The following is a 17,039-nucleotide window of genomic DNA, read 5'->3' as shown; positions in this document are numbered from 1 at the left end:
TGTTTAGTGGCAAACGCATACAGTCATCCAAGCGACAGTTAAAGAAAGTCTAAGCATGAGTTACAGACTCAAGATGTTGAACGAATGACTTGATTTTACAGAGCAGCAAGCTTGATTGTCCGATTGTCTATTTGCTCTAAACTGTTAGCGTTTTAGTTATTACTTAAATGTCGTATTTATATTACTTGTTTGTAGTATTATGTAAATTTGATTGTCCTAATAAGTGTTTGTAAAAGTTCAGATAAAAACAAACAAATTAAACTATAATTGTAAATAGGAAAATGTTCTTTCCCAAAGTTCACAAGACATCACATACAAACCTGTGCTTGATTATCTCTGATCAATGCATTCAAAACATTGAAGGAGGCAGGGGTACATGCCAAAGACTGCAAGGAAATAACATGCCTGACAAGGTTCTGAGCTTTGAATTTGGGTGTTGTCCCCCAAGTCTTCAAATTTTCATCATGTACATGCAGTCTTCGGGCACAGCACTGATGTTTTCCAACAGAGCACATGAAAAGAAGCACCTTTTTTTTACCGTGGTCAGTGTGGTCATCCACTTTTACACAACCAGAATTCAACCCGTTTTTGTATGTATAGGTAGCGCTAGGAGGGTGGTGACATGTGGTAGTGAGGGGGTATGTGGGACCCCTCGATAATACTTTAAAAAACACTTATAAAAAAAAGTAATGACCAAAATGACCACTTTAAGTAAAGAGGTTTGTAAAAACAGAGGAACATATTGTTTGTGCGAGTCTGAAATCACTGCTTTGGGCTGGGGGCGAGGGGGCTTTTTATTTAGGTTTAGTCTTGCAGTAGCTCTTCTTTGCATCTCTATTGATGTGTATCACCATGTCCAGCACTGGAAGTAATGTAAGGGGAAGGCTGAATACCATTTGTGTATAACTACGCAATCAAAATGTGCCACGTGACATAGGGCTTGGTCCAACACTTAAAGAGTTTACTACAAAACACAAAAGATGACATAGCAAGTATGCTGATCGCCAGAGCATAAACATGCCACACTCCCTGCCAAGGTTACCAACCACCAGTGGAGTGCATGCAGTAAGCAGTGCAAGGTCACTCACTGTAGGGGGAGGCTAGATGGTGGACCCAGAGCCTGAGGGACATAAGGTCTCTCAGAGGACCCATTAGTATTCATGTCCCTAATGAGCTCTGATAATAGAGCTCCTGTGGGTAGGGTGACCAGACGTCTCGGTTCTGCCGGGATTGTCCCGGTTTTTGGTGCTCTGTCCCCCTTTCTCAAGATTATGCTTCCATTGGAAAGTGCAGTGGTCCCGGTTCTTGGTAGTTGTCTTTATTGCTGACAGGCACAATCTGACACATATGAAATGCTGCATTTTACAACTTCAGTTCGTGTTAGTTTGTGTTAAATTATTTGAACAGTAAAACTTAAACCACCGTCTCTTCCAACCTCTACTGAAGTGTAGTGCCTTCACAGCCACTTTCAAGAGTTAGTCCTACTTTTATGTTAGTTGCCCTGTCCCGGTTTTTTTCCTTTTTGAATCTGGTCACCCTACCCGTGGGAAGACATGGTAAATCGGCAGAGACTTAAAGGTTCGGGGATGCTGCCACAGGACTCCAGCTTCGGTCTTTCTTTCACACACTCCGGAGATGCCCCAAATTCGACCAGATTTGTCCCAGCCACGCCTCCCTCCATTTCCACCTGGTTGGCAAGATGAGGACACAGCTACAGATTAGGTAATTATGCATTACACCCCTCAAAAGGCAGATCGAAAGAGCTGATGTGGTGGAGGAAAGAGGTTAGCCACCATGCGTGTAGAGCAAACAGTAAGAGATATGATAATATGGAAGGATTACAGTGCATAAACTCAGAGGGCCCCCCCCATTGCCTTCATCAAGACTATAATGCCATCGCCTACCCTCGCCGGCTCTATAATACATATGTGAGAGCAACAGCAGGGAGAATGGGGGGTAACCTTCATGCCCATCCTGCTCCCATCCTCTTCCTCGCCTCTGAGGACTTCACATGCGCAAGGCCGTGCACAAACTGGAATACCTACCTCAGAGCCAGTCAATAATGCTCATCGCTGTCCCTTTCCATCCTATAGTACAAGCCTTACATTCAGACGAGGGCCAATAACTGGAGTTACTGAACAGCACTGCGGTCAATAAGGTTGCAAAACCCAGCTTAACCCTCATTGCTTGCAGAGTACCCGCACGGGCCAAATCAAGTTACGCTCCAAAAAAGAGAACTAGGTATACTTGCAGATCAGGCCCGGTGGCGGCATGTCCCAGAGTCCCCAACAGTAGGCCAAGTCAAAGCCACTGTAATGTTTATCACATGTTACAAACACCTGAAGTCTATCAGCAGAGAGGACACCAGCTTCAGGAAAGGATTAGGCTCATAGAGATAAGGCATAACAATGCTTGGTTATGGACTATTGGCTATTAAAAACTCAATGACCTTCTCCATAAACTTCTCCATCAGACAAATGATTTCTGCAGTTTGGTCCCTTGTGGCATTAGAAATGTATTCATGCCAAGAATAGTCTTTGTTGTAGTGGGCAACCAACTCATGATATAAAGAATCATGAAAACTCTTTCCACCAAACCCCAAGTACGGTGCTCAGTTTTGGTGTCAGACATTTCCTGTGAACCACCAAGCAATCTTTCCAGTCATTGCCAGCACACACTAGGACTCTGTGCTTTTTTTAAAAGTCATTGATGTGCCCAATCACAGCGCATAAACATGGAGAATGGGAAAAGCGAGAAACAGTTCCTACAAGCAGCTGTGGGCTCAAGCATTTGGAATGTCTGCTCATACATGTATTCTGCGCAATACCATCCAGTACACAGCATGTCAGGCATGTCTGCAAGTGGGTACACCTCTAGTGATTATCAAACACCAGGTAATCATGCAGGGACATCATTACTGGACTTTCACCTACACCAGGTCAAGGTTAAGAGTCCTGAAGGCTTTCTGGAATGCCAGCATTCCCACCAACAGGGCATAGTTCAACACATCATCTTTCCACAGCAGGAGCAGCTGATCTGCCTTCATTGTTGGTATCAGTCCAGTCGTGCCGACAGTAACGCTACCCAAGATCCCATAACAATTCCCTACAAGAATTGAAATAATGAGGGTACTGATCGAAGCAGCCAGCGTCACAGAATGGGCCACCATCTGTCTGCTGGCAGCGGTGAAGGAATGGAAACCGGCAGCGAGCAGCAGACCGCATACAAGAGTGCCATTAGCAGTAGAATGGTCCCCGTGCAGCCAATGGAATCCAAAAGCAAGGAGCGGGCGGCCGATGACCGACGACATCCAAGCGCCAGATACAACCAGGCTTTCCAGGTGTAGGCCCAGAGGGGCAAGAAGAAAGCAAGCAGCGCCCACGGCGGAGGTGATGGCTTGAAGAAAGAACCCAGCTGCAGCCCCTCTATTCACCTGCAAGATAAAGAGAAACCCGTTAATCATCAACAAAGGACCAGGCAATCTGGCATATGGCATGCAGCAAGCGTGTGGTAGTACAGGCCAGGTCAACAAATCAAGAATGTGCCCACTACCAGACCAAGAGAAAAGGTTTAGACAAGATATACTTTTTAAAATATTCCTCAAGTTTGCATGGCAGATACAGAGGTCTGCTGTGGCTCATACACCACACAGATGGTCAGTGGGTAGACGTCAATGCTTTATTCTAATATAAATCATATTTCTTACTTTCATGCCAGAAATTAGCTAACAAGATGACGTGCTCGCCAGCGTTTACAGCGCACATTTTGCCTAGATGGCTATTGCAAAACCTAGATGGCTGCCTCGTCAACCTCATGGTGGAACATACTCCTGTTCTGTAAGTTCAAATTAAATAGAAGGAGGCGAGTCAGGGTCTGGCATGGGTAACCCTTCTCTTCCAGCCATGTCCTCTCAATAATTGTCCATGCACTTCCGCATGCCCCCCGCCCCCAGTACCTGCTTGAAAGCGTCATTGCACTTTCCTGTTTCAGGGGTTCAATCAAAGGGCATGTATTTCTGGGCAAAATCTCAACAATACCGTGAAGAAGTCGATATCTTGTTTGGCAGTTGTCAGAGCCACTTTGGCCAACGGAATTAGACAGAGCTGACTGGTCTGCTGTGTTAGGAATCTTAACCTTGTGGAAGCGGCGTCCCAAGAAAGCAGCCTCCCACTCCTTCTAGAAGGGACCGAAGGCTAACCTGACACTCATGTAAAGATTTACAGTCCGTGCATCCAACCTCACTACGAAACAGGAGATTGGCTGATCACAGCTGGAGTGCATCACCATCGGAGGTTGGGATGGCAAATCAGCAAGAAGTAAAGAAAACATTGCAAACACGAGTGATGTAGACATAGAGGACTTCCGTTTGTGGATCTGCCTTAATTGAAAGGAACATAAAAAGATGTGGATGGTGGCGAGACATTGCCTTTTCAAACTTTTTCCATATTGGAGACCTAATGCCAAGACGAAACCGCGCTCCACCCTGACACGGCCCACTTTGTTTCTGGAACCAGTCTTGTGAGGCGTTCCAAACCAGGGCCTTGAGGAAAATATTTCGCAGCGAGTTTGCCAGGTGTAGGGGCAATAGAGCCAGAAAGCTAATTCCTTCTTCAATCAAGTAATACCTTGACCCAGTTTCCCTCCATGCTACAGTGAAAGATCTTCCTGCTTCATACTACTTTCCCCCAATCAAATATCCTGGTGTGTAAAGAGGTCATACTTCTCACCAGAGGTTGCTTATGGTCAGGTGCTACTCATACTATATTTTACAGGCCATCGTGCTGTGTTCCTGAACCCATGCCCCCCTAGTCCTGACTAGAGCACAGCTTTTCAGAAGGATAAATGTGTGGGCATCCCCCAGTGACTCATGCATCTATGAAGAGTTGGCATCCACCGCACTAGAACGTGACTAATATGATGCCTACCCAATGGGAGCGGGATCCAGGGACCAGGCCTAGGATCTCTTTTTAGCCAGTTCTTGTACCGAGTAAAAGCCTGACAATCATACTTGATCTGAAAAGTGATATGGCCCGCCTGTGGTCAATACAAGACTTCGGGATACCATTTGTAAATCAAGGCATTCATTTTCATCGGAAACCTCTACATGCGTGTTTAACCTTGTGGCGGACAAGCATTGCTAATAGGCCATGTATATGGAAGGGTAATAAAATCAGAGATGGTAAGGTTTGGAAAAATCCAATTTAAGGCCATCGACAAAAAAAAAAAGGACATGGCAGAATGCATATCAGTAGCGAGCAAGGGCAGCGGGCAAGGAATTGGCAGAGGTTTTGCTTAACTTGAGCATTTTACACACGCCCAAGGTCTGCAGGACTTTGAAAGCAGAGACAGGAATAACGTGGGCATTTATTTAGCTTGGGTAGAATGAGGAGATATTTTCACCCTTTTCTTTAAACACTTTTTAAGATGACTCTACTACCGAATTAATAGGAGCAGAGCCCAGAGTGAGTGTTGTCCAGCACCCAGGAGAGGGATACATTGATGGGTATGAATTCCAGATCATAGGTAAGCCTTTTCAGAAGAGTTTTTTCATTACAGGTCAACTCCTAGCAAAGAAAGTTAGGAAAATGGGTTGGGTGGGAGGCGGTAGAAAGGAAACTAATAAAGGGTGTGTGTAAAGTTGTAACCCCCTGTTCATTTCTTTTCTAATGCTTAAACAAAAATAAACTAAGCAAAGCCACAGGAAAAACAATGAAAATCCTATTGCTGAGAAGACTTTAACATAGTAACTGCAACATGTTTGCGGGTCCGGTAACAACGGTGCCGGTAAGTTACTGGCACCGTTGTTACCGGACCGGAAATCTACAAGTCTGCTTGCAGGTGCCCTTCTACCTGCCAGGCCTGACATGGCGGGCGGAACGGCACCCGCGAGCAGACCTTGATGGATGCACCGGCACCATTCATAAATGGTTCCGGTGCATCTGCCCTCCCCATTCCCATTGATCCCTATGAGGCTCAAATGGGAATGGGGAGTAATAAATACCGGCACCCGGCAATGGGGATGTACCTGATCCGCCGGGGCTGGAATGCCCTGGTACGTCCCCATTGCCGGGTGCCGTAAACCCCTGACTCTGGCGGCAGCCGTGCCGGTAATTACCGGCACGGCTACCGCCAAAGTCGGAATGAGGCCCATAATGAGTACGAAAGAAGGCCAGGAAGTCAAGTGAAGTCTAATGTGGCTTGTGTGTAGATTAAAGGATGGACACGTGGTGTTGGATGGTGCCCTCAGTGACACATCAGTTAGATGATTGATTCATAGGGGATGGGGCTTGGGAGACTATATCACTCTCTAGGCAAAGAGAACTTGAGGGTAGGCTACTACCTTTTGAGAGACTTCCAAACACAGCATATAGCGGAGCGGGATTTAAGGAGGGCAGCTTGACCTATACTTGAAGACAAACCGGAAACCTCACATTAAACAAAGGTTGTTGTGAGACATGATGTTGAATGACTATTACAGCAGCAGCTTAAAGCAGACTGAGAAAGGTAGAGACCTGCGCAAAGGGATTGTAGCTTCAGTCGCTCAACCCCTGAATTAAGAAGTGCAGTCACTTGGTTTTTAATTGCGACGGAATTTGTTGTTCATCAAGCAGGAAACTTTCTTCTAAAGCAATTCTAACATGAAGTACACTGAAATTGGCATTGAGGACATATATGCATGCACACGGCTATTGAGGTGGCTAGAGGATAAACCGAAATCAAGAGGGTAAACAAAATGTACTTGCCCATACATTTTTAACAGATATAGTCACATTTTCCAATTCCTAGGACATTTTAAAAGAGAACCCTCCATAGGTAACACTATCTGTTCATCAAGGTATTGCCGGAATAAAACAATACAATTTTCCCGGACGGAAGCGCATTTCTAGCTATCGAGGGATGGAGTTGTCCATGCGGCCATTTTATTCTGTGTGTTCACAGGGTGAGCATACACAGCCATTTGATGCTCACATGCCACAGAAATCATACCATGTTTCCGGGACATGCCCTGGCTCTGTACACCTTTTGCTGAAGAGACATGCATAAAGCCATTTCCAAGTCCTGGCACTAAGGACAAAGCTCACCCTCCCCATCTGACTGCAATATCCCTCTTTGTGCCACCATGGTAGTGGACACAAGCAGTTTCTTAAATCTGATTAGGCCGACTTCACCCTCGAAGTGCCAGCCCAGGAGGGTCATCCTGGGCACTGCCTTGAGTGGATGGACCCAATGACCATGTGAATCTGTTCCCAATATGATCACCATGCGGCAGTGTGAGACTTTCCAAGCGAGCAGTGGAGACACTTTGGATTAGAAGCTCTTCCCTCTGTCTAGGAATCACGTTGTAGTAATAGTTTGTGTAACATGTTGAACAGGATTGGTCTGACCATGTTCGAGAAGAAATCTATTTCCATAGGACCCGTTTTAATCCCACTCTAAAATCTTCCACAACCAATGTACCCAGGTTCTACCCCCTTGTTCCCCCATTTGTCTCGGAGCCAGTCTAAACACTTTGCCATGAAGGTTAATATCTTATAAAAGCTCAATATCAGCTACAAGTCTCCCTACAATAAGTTGGCTTCCCATGGGGAGTTCAGGTAGGCCATATTGTCCCGTTAGAAGCACCTGTAAAGCAAGCCTCAACTACAAATGCTATACTTCGGTCCCGACCCTGAAGCTGAAAAGGACACCTAGTATCCTGAAATGTACATCAGCTACTTATACAGCATTTGTGGGCCGTGGTTGCCGATCAAGTCCAATTTCAAGCCGGGTCTGCGAGATCCTACTGCCCCCAAGTAAGCAACATTTCTCCCATGCCAAGTAATACCTTGCAACATGACGGAACACTGCATCAACCTTCCATCTTGACCTCCATAAAGCCATGGAGGGCCACTCGTAGCGCACCATGCAGCAAAATGAGTATGTGGAAGACCCTCTCAATTTTGATCAAACTCAGATTTGGGATCATCAAATTGCAGTGCACATAATCTTGGCAGGGTGAGCTTTATGAAAAATAGATGCTCAATCCAATACCGAGTGGTAATGCCACACAGTGCCCTGCGTCTGCCCAGAATCTCCAGGTGACCGGCTGCAACAGCATTTCCAGAAATTGCTCCTTTCCACTTACGATCAGCATTTCTAGATATTTAAAGTAAGAAAGGGGTGCTAGCAGAATAGCTTCTCCTCCACCTTGTATCTGGAAGGTCAACTTCATTCTGAGTTCACTAGGATTCCAGGATTCCTTAAGAACGTCCACTGCTCTACGGCACAGCCATCTCAGTCCTCCTATGAATATCTGGTGGCAACGCGCATAGAGGGAGATTCGGTCCTCCCCTTCACTCCCACACTGGACCATTCAAACACGTATCCGCTCCACCAGTGGTTCCATTGCCAATATAAAATCAGAGCAGTCTCATCTGTGCACTGCATATTCCTGTAACCTCTTTCCACCGAGCCTTACTTTTCGCTCTGCTAGGTATGTGGAAATTGTGTCCAGGCCTCAAAGTTCTCATAAAACCCCATTGTGTTCCTCAGAACTCATAAAAACGGCCAATTAACTCAAAGGCATCAGCATCCAGTGACAGGTTAGAGGCTTGTTGCACTGACAGTCATAAAATGGGACACTTCCAAAGTTTCACCCTGGTAGCTCTGCCAAGAATGAGTGGCCACTGTTCTGTCAGGCCTAGAGACAAACTGTAGGAGTCTGTCCTTAGCCACAACTTTCACCGGCTCCCGGGTAACCATGGAGATCCCCCCTCAGCATATCTTACACAGTTGGCCAAATCCAGGCTCACTGTGCCTACACGAAAGGGCAGGCCTCCGTCTACGGCAGACGGTCTTGCAGTCCGTGCCTATCTCTGCCACACCAAGTTGTCCAATGCATTTTTTCACTGCTTCTACCCGCCCCCCCCCCCAACCAAAGCAGGTGATCTTTCGGGTCTCACCAATTCAGTATGTATTCCAGCGAGTGCCACAGGATTAAAATCGAATTGTGGCATATGCCCAGATCTTTGCTAAAAATTGAGACACCTTGGTCCCTGGCTTCAGTGCATCTCCACAGCACCCTGACCTTTTGAACTGATCACTTGAACATGCAGCGCCATCTAAACATTCTTCAATTACATCCTGGCTAAATTAGCTCCGTTTGTGGTCATAAAGAGCGAAACGTAGAGACCAATAATATCTTAGTTATTCGGAAATGTATAACAGCCATTGAGAAGCACGTTTTGTTTTTTATTTAACTTTTCATATTTTAATGTTTAGTTGGATGTCTAATAAATGTACATTTTTATTAATTATGTATACGATTAAGTGTATTTATGTTACTGTACTCATGATTTTAGTTTTGTATATTCATTGTTTTTTGTGAAAAGTTAGTTAAAACTGCAATACAATCTATTTTTTTAAAAAATTCACTCCATTTGACCCCCAGCAGGCTCAGCAACTATCGTCTGCTGGTTGCTCTGTTTTAGCTTCCAAAAATCCGAAAATGAATCCTACAAAAAAACCTTCCACTGTCAAATCCTCATCAAAATCCAGCCCATTCTAGCTCATTGTCGCTCCATGTTAGATCCTGCTCGAACGGGCGCTAATCCTAATCGAAATCCAGGCCATTCTAGCTCATTGTCTATCCATTCTAGATCCTTCCTCGAACAGACACCAATCCGCATCGAAAGCCAGGCCATTCTAGCTCATTGCAAAAAACAAAGGGGGGTCCTGGGAGTCCCTCTGCTGGACATTAGTCCCGGTTACGAGAGACTTACCCAGAGTCTTTAGCTTACTATCTTTCACAGAGAATAAATATCCAAAACATATCAGTCTTAGTCCTGCCCTAGGGCAGTCCAGCACCGAAATGCTAGGCAATTCTCCTATGAACAAGAGTACCATCAGCAACACCAGACATGTGTTTCAGTCCGGTTGGACCTCATCAGTAGAGTGGCGCTGTGCCTCTCCAAGAATAGTGAGCAAGGGGTTCAAGGGGTGAGCAGGGTGAGCAAGGGGTCCATTGAACAAGGGTGGGGTCCTGTCTTGTAACTAGGACTAATGTCTGGCAGAGGGACTCCTAAGACTCCCCTTGATAATTTGCATTATAGCTCATTGTCTATGCATTCTAGATCCCGTTTGATGAAGCACTAATCCTCATCATCGTCTATCCATTCTAGATCCTGCTCATTCAGGCGCTAATCATCATCGCGGTACAGATTTGACCCCTCTGAACGTCTGGGGAAACTGAAGTGGAGGATGATGGCTCCCTTTCTATACTCATCTTGCTTGACCCCTCGGTTACCCCTCGGTTACCTTTGGCATGATAGCCCCAGCATACGATCTGTGGAGAGTGTTCAAAGTGTCAGACTAGTTGACTTGAGATCCATTGTCCGAGAGCAGTCAATCGTGGTGTTGCCCATTGGGAAAACCTTTACAGACCTTTTCTGATCTCAAAGCCAGCATTTCCACGTGTATGCAGATAACACACCAATGGACCTCTGCATTTAAGGAGTGGACAACCAATTCACCGAAGTAGCCAAGGGACTGGTTGCAACTCAATCATGGCTGCATAACAATTACCGCAAATAAATCGGCTCAGAGGTAGTGATCCTGGTTCCATAGACTTACTTTTAACAAATAAAAATGGGCACATTAGGGCCTGCACAGACCTCCTTTTAATTTTATTTTTTAAATTTGAACAGCCTCACCCAAAAAAGTTTTTTTCTGTGACCAAAATAGAATCCTTTTTGTCCGTATCAATAAAACGGTCAAAAAGAATGTCTTTAAGCTTAAGCTTTTTAACAGGATCCTTACATGTTTCCTTTAAGAAAAACGATTCCATGGAGATTGGTGCTTGAAAGCAACACCCACTCAACTATTGAAACCCTAGCGACACTGGCCTACCAAAAGGAACAAACCCCAAACCCTCAAAGCGCTGCTGCCTGGCTAATACATAGCACTGAAAACATAGCATTCTGGGCTTTATTACGCCTTTGCTGGATTTTGTCTGGAATACCAATGGACGCAATCACCACTGCCACCGGCGGTGCTCCTGAAAATCCACCCAATTCTGACTTCAGCCAGTGGTGCAATGGTATTGCTGGGACACCACTGCCATTATTGCAGCAATACGGCTTAGCATTCATTTTTGACATTTATCCATTTCACCCTCATGCTGACAGCGATGTCGAGTCCGCGTAGTTTGCAGACTTGACGGGGTCTTGATGAGTGGAAGCAGAGATTCGTCTTCAGCTGCAAGCTGGCTCGACTGGATCCAACAAAGCAGTTCATATCGACAGGCAGCAATGGTTTGATCTGTGTAAGTCCAAGGAGCTCGAAGCTGTTCAAGCTGAGAGAGTCTCAAAGGCAGCTAGTCTTCTCCCCTTCCCAAACAGGAAGGTTGCCAAGGACACTGTTATGCGCTCTGTGCGCCCTCCACCTTGGCGCTTATGGAATAGATGACAGTTTATCCGCCATTGAATTGCCCAGTCTTTCACCTTTCACTTCCACATCTAGCGGTCTAGTTGTTCTCTTCTTGTTTTGCTTTCCTTCTTAAGCTCCGCCCCTTCCACTGCACGGCGCATTGCAACCCTTCGCTTAGTGCTCCGGGTGCCTGCGCTTTCCCTATTTTTCCTCTCGCTTGGCGTCCTGCCCTTTTTTCAGGTTTCGTCCCGAATCCTTTCTTCCCTCCGTCCTCGCTGCTTTGCCTCCTTCTTACCGTAGCAGTCTCCTCCTTGACGGGCTCCGGTCTCGCTACTCTTTTCCTCGCCTCTGGTTTTCTTTTTAGGCGGTCCGCCCGCCTTCCCTCTCCTCCTTCCCCTTACCTTTCTGGCTTTTCCTTCCTGCCTTTCTGTTTCTTCCTTTTTCTCCGGCCCTCTCCTCTGCCTTCTTGTCCTCCCTGTTCTTCTGTTCCGGTGGAAGTCTCTCACCCAGCATGTGGATACTGCCTTTACGCCTACCAACCATTGGTTCAGCACAGCTGCAGTCCGGACCCTCCACTCAGTCAAGATCTCTCCAGCTACCTTCCTTCACAGACGCTGGTAACCGTCTACACTTCACCCGATCTACCAATAAGAGGTTTTTTAAGCATCTGCTTTTTTCCTCTCGTTGGCCCCTCTGGGGGGGGGTCTCCCCCTGTATCCCTGCTCAAATAGGGTGCCAGGGTGGCTTCCACTCGGCGTCGGCCCTACCTCTACTCACGTAAAAAAAACACAGAAGAGGAGAGAATGGGTGGCAGATCACAACTGTGGCTCCACCCTTAACTCCAACACAGCCCTTCCATGGTCTGATCACAACTGCCTTCAATTCTGCATCCCCATATCCTTATACTCCAAACCACTGATACTCTCACCGGCCAAGCTAGCCAGAAGTGACAAAAAACATACAGCAGACAATATACGTCCCTTTCTCAACAACCTCTGCCTACACCTCCTTTCTCCTCCAACCCCAACATTCGAGCAGAGATCTTCAAAGACACCCTCACCCATGCCATCAACGCCATAGCTCCTCTTGAAAACAAAAAAGAAAAAAAATCGTTTCACTCCAACTCATGGTTCACGGAGGACTTATTAAATCTACACCAATGCAAGCGCCAAGCCCTCAAAACATGGCAGGCCAATCCCTGTGATGCCACCAAAGTAGACTTTCTTTGTATTTCTAAAAAATACAAAAGTGCCATATTTAAGGCGAAGTCAGAAACCTACAATAAACTATCATGGAAGCCAACTCCCACTCTAAAGAGCTTTTCACCATCTTTAAAGAACTCACCGTCCCCCCAATCTGTACAGATGAGATAGTCAAGGATGAAGCCTGGTGCAATAGCATCCAAACAGCGATGTTAAATAAAATAGACCTTCTTCAAAATAAAATAGCAGAACACTTCAAGGCTCTGCACCCCCAACACACCCTCTCCGTCAATACCGCTAAAGATAAGCACACCTCCAAATTCAACTTTTCTCCAATCACCGAATCAGATGCTCTCCACATCCTCAAACAGCTTAAACCATCTCAATGCAAAGGCGATATATGCCCCCCCAACATCATTAAAGAGTGTGCGGCACCCCTCACACCGATCATCACAGCATTCATTAACGCCTCATTCAAGATGGGCAAAGTCCCTGACAGCCTTAAAGAGGTGTGGGTGCGCCCGCTCTTAAAGAAACCAACCCTGCCCAACCTAACAACTACCGGCCAATTACAACGGTTCCATTTCTTCTAAAAATCTTAGATAAAGCTGCACACATGCAGATACAGTCCTACCTGGAAAACAACGCTGTCCTAGGTAAATGGCAGTCCGGATTCCGCAAAGGTCATGGCACTGAAACCGCTTTACTAGATCTGAAGAACCAAATTACCCTAATTCTAGATAAAGGCAAGCCGGCCCTTCTGCTCCTCCTAGCCCTCTCTGCGGTATTTGATTTAGTCGATCATGCCATCCTCACGAACCATCTCACGCAGGCGGCACATTTCTCCAAACAAGCCACAAACTGGATCACCTCCTTCCACGAAGGAAGAGTGATGAAAGTGTTTTCCAATATAGCTAACGCAGAGCCTACCACCATCAGGTATGGAGTCCCTCAGGGCTCATGTACGGCTCCTACCCTCTATAATCTTTTTACCAAACCTCTCTTTGATAAACTGGACGCACTCGGGATCACATACACCAACTACGCTGACGATACCCAAGTACTCCTCCCGCTCACAGGACTCTACCATCAGGACGCAGCCACCCTCCAGAATATATACGCCACCATCCAAGCATGGATGGCCACGAACGGCCTATGTCTTAACGAAGATAAGACCGAAATTCTCATCCTGGGTCAAAAATCCTCTCTCACGAACCTCTTCCCACTCTACACCAACTTCTGCATAGACTATTGTGTCATCCCAGTTCTACCGTCTGTTAAAACACTAGGAGTCCACATTGACGCCTCACTCTCCATGGACAAGCAAGTCAACTCCATTGTTTCCTCCTCCGCCCCGAGCACTAAGCTCATTAATGCCATCAAACCCTTCCTAACCAAAGATAATTGCCTTTCTATTGCCAGAGCCACTATTGGAGCCAAACTAGATTATTGTAATGCGGTATTGGCTGGCACCTCCAACTCCAATCTCAATAAACTCCAAACAACACAGACTCATGCACTAAGAGCAGCTCTCAATATACCAAAAAGGGACCACATCGCGCAAGCCAGAAAGGCAGCACGCTGGCTACCTGTCAAAGAGCGCATTACATTCAAAATCCTTACCACCGCACACAAATGTATCAACCTGTCTGCACCCTCATACATGTCTGATACGCTAGCCAGATCTCACTCCACCAGACCAACTAGGCAATGCCACACAAACCAACTTAGGGTCCCACGCATCAAACGAGCTAGAGCAGGTGGAATAAGTTTCCCCTACATTGCTCCTAAGCTATGGAACGCACTACCTAGCACGCTCAGAGCAGAAACCTCTCTCACTGCCTTCCGAAAAAAACTGAAAACCACCTTGTTTAACTAATTCCTCTTCCTTCGTGTCGTTTACTCTCTCCTCCTCCTCCTCCTCTCCTCTCCTCTCCTCCTCTCCTGTAGCTACTACTCTTCTCTTGCAACTAAGTAATGACTTCACTGTATGTACAACAAGTCATGTTCATACCTGTAACAAGCGCCACAATGCCCTCTGTGATGCCTGTGCGCTAAACAAATGCGAATAAATAAATAAATAAAGAACCCAAGAGGAAGTCAACATCAGAAGAATCAGGTGAGGAGGAGTGGAATTTGGGAGAGCGTGGGAAGTCTAGAGCTGACAGTTTGCAACGCCCAAGAACCTCGGACATGACCTCGGCTGAACAGATTCAGGAATTGGTTACTGCCGTTCAGGGCCTTTCTCAAGAACTCCAGAATCTTAAGGCTGAGAATGCTGCCCTCAAACAAAAGGTAGACCAACACGAAAAGATGCAGACTGAATTACCTCCTCTACCATTGACTTCTGGTAAATATGATGGTTCACCCCGCAGGTTTAAGGAATTTATGGAGGCTTGTATTATCCATTTTATCTTCAGACCTCAGACATACTCCTCTGATCGAGCCCGCATAGGGTTCCTGATCTCTAATCTAACAGGGAATGCTTTGGCCTGGGCCACTCCGTTGGTTACCAGTGCCAGTCCCCTTTTACAAGACTACAGTGGATTCATGGCTCAATTCAAGGAAGCCTTCGAAAGAAAGGAGTCCGTGCAAGTAGCCCGTGAGCAGTTACTGGACATCCGCCAAGGGAACAGTGACCTACTATCCTATATTTCCACGTTTAAAAGAATAGCAGCAGAAAGTGGGTGGCCCGAGACCGCACAGTACACCATCTTCCGACGTGGACACTGAGAAGAATTGAAGGATGAGCTTGCACACCTACCAAGACCCGCCACACTGACCGACCTTTGGTCAACTGTCTTGCAACTGGACTTTCGTATATCAGAAAGATGGTCAGAACGGCGCAAAGTCGAAACTTTTCAACCCACCAGGACATTCCTATGCCACCTACCACTTCACCACTCCAAAGAGCTGATGCAGATTGGCACCACAAGAGGTCCTTTAACACCCGAAGAAAGAAAGAGGAGAAAAGACAATAACCTGTGCATGTATTGTGGTTCAGAACAGCACCTCCTCAGAGACTGTCCGGAAGTACCCCCGCGGCAGCCTGGAAACGCTTGCTCTCGGAACTATTAGGGATGAGTTACCGAGGAGAGCCACCTAGTCCCTATGTTTCCACGTCCATAACCTCAACGACTCCATCAGAGGATAATCGATGGATGGTGATAGCAGTCCAATTAACCTTCCGAAAAGAACACTTCGATGTCCTGGCCCTTATAGATTGTGGGGCCGCAGGGTGTTTCATGGACACTGTATGGGCCAACAAGTCAGGAAGTGAGCGACTAGAGAAAGCGGTCGATCAGAAGGTGGTGTCAGGCTTTGTCTTCAATTGGTTTATTGCCCGCGGAAGCTGCTGAACCCCCGCAGTCCCCTTTGAATACTAACCTCTCAACTGAATTACAAACAGTTAAGTTGAGAGCATTCCCAAGGGAAAGGGGGAAAATGGGACAAAATAATAACCTTCATGTCGTCTCGCTTAACTTCTTAAAGACTCTTAACGTGTGAAAAGAGATAGAAATTAAACTTTAGTCACTAACCTTTCTTTTCCTAATCTCTGCCTTCTCTTGAATATGTGATATTTCATAATAAAGTAAATAAACACCACCACCAGCGTTCACCCGGCAAATAATCATTAATGCGCATAGGATTATAATTCACTCTTCTTATCTTCTAGTTAGAATCGTGAGTAAACTAAAAAGAACAGCGTTTCTTGTAGAATCCTTACGGATGAAGTTATACACTGAACGCGCGCAGGGTTAGTAAGTTAGAAAATAAAAAGAAGAAATTAAAAAACACTTCAGAACCGCGCACCTAAAACGCTGTCACTTGCGCAGATAGAGCAATATTACTATCCACAGGCCCGACGCTAAAGATAAGCACAATAAAATCAACTGTGCTCAAAATGAATGCTACGACTGAAAAAACTCACAACGCAAATGAGGAATCCTTTAACTAAAACTTGGACTCCTACGCGCCAACAAAGCATGCGCTGAAAACGTTACACAGTATATTGCAGAGGGACTGTTCAAAGAAAACAACGTATACTGGGCCTCATTAGGACCCAGGCGGTAAGGGGTTTACGGCGGCGTAAACAGCGCCGACCCTTACCGCCTGATTCCGAGGTCCCTTAGCGCCATGGCGGATTTAACACCTGCTTTTAGCAGGTGTTAAAATCCATGGCGCTAAGGGACCATGTTGTTAATTACGCCACCGTAATTTACGGTGGCGTAATTAACGCCTTCCCCACTCCCATTATGCCCTATGGGGCAAAAATGGGAATGGGGAAGGGTAAATGGGGATTGGGGACTTACCGCCCCGCCAACCTCGGAATGGGGCGGTAAGTCCGCCAACCACCATGGCGTAAACATAGTTTACGCCATGGTGGTAAAGGTACGACCCAGGCGGTAACTTACCGCCTGGGTCGTAATG

At 46.3% G+C, this 17,039-nt stretch overlaps 1 protein-coding gene across 7 annotated transcripts in view; it reads right to left on the bottom strand.

Annotated features, from left to right (window-relative positions):
• Nucleotides 1-776: 776 nt before the first annotated feature.
• The window catches only part of TMEM276 (transmembrane protein 276), a 100,185-nt gene continuing 83,922 nt past the window's right edge, over nucleotides 777-17,039 (bottom strand). For 6 of the 7 annotated variants that reach the window (XM_069621791.1, XM_069621794.1, XM_069621792.1 and 3 more), the window contains one exon: nucleotides 777-3,433. In XM_069621791.1, the coding sequence (XP_069477892.1) occupies nucleotides 2,930-3,433 (504 nt within the window). In that variant the 3' untranslated portion in view covers nucleotides 777-2,929. The remainder of the gene's footprint in view (nucleotides 3,434-17,039) is intronic. The other variant, XR_011278684.1, reaches the window with a different exon arrangement.

This window comes from Ambystoma mexicanum, chromosome 5q (assembly GCF_040938575.1).
Source record: "Ambystoma mexicanum isolate Mex_15411 chromosome 5q, UKY_AmexF1_1, whole genome shotgun sequence".
Classification (NCBI taxonomy): domain Eukaryota; kingdom Metazoa; phylum Chordata; class Amphibia; order Caudata; family Ambystomatidae; genus Ambystoma; species Ambystoma mexicanum.
Note: the sequence above shows the minus strand (reverse complement) of the source record. Positions and strands in the feature narration are given on the sequence as shown.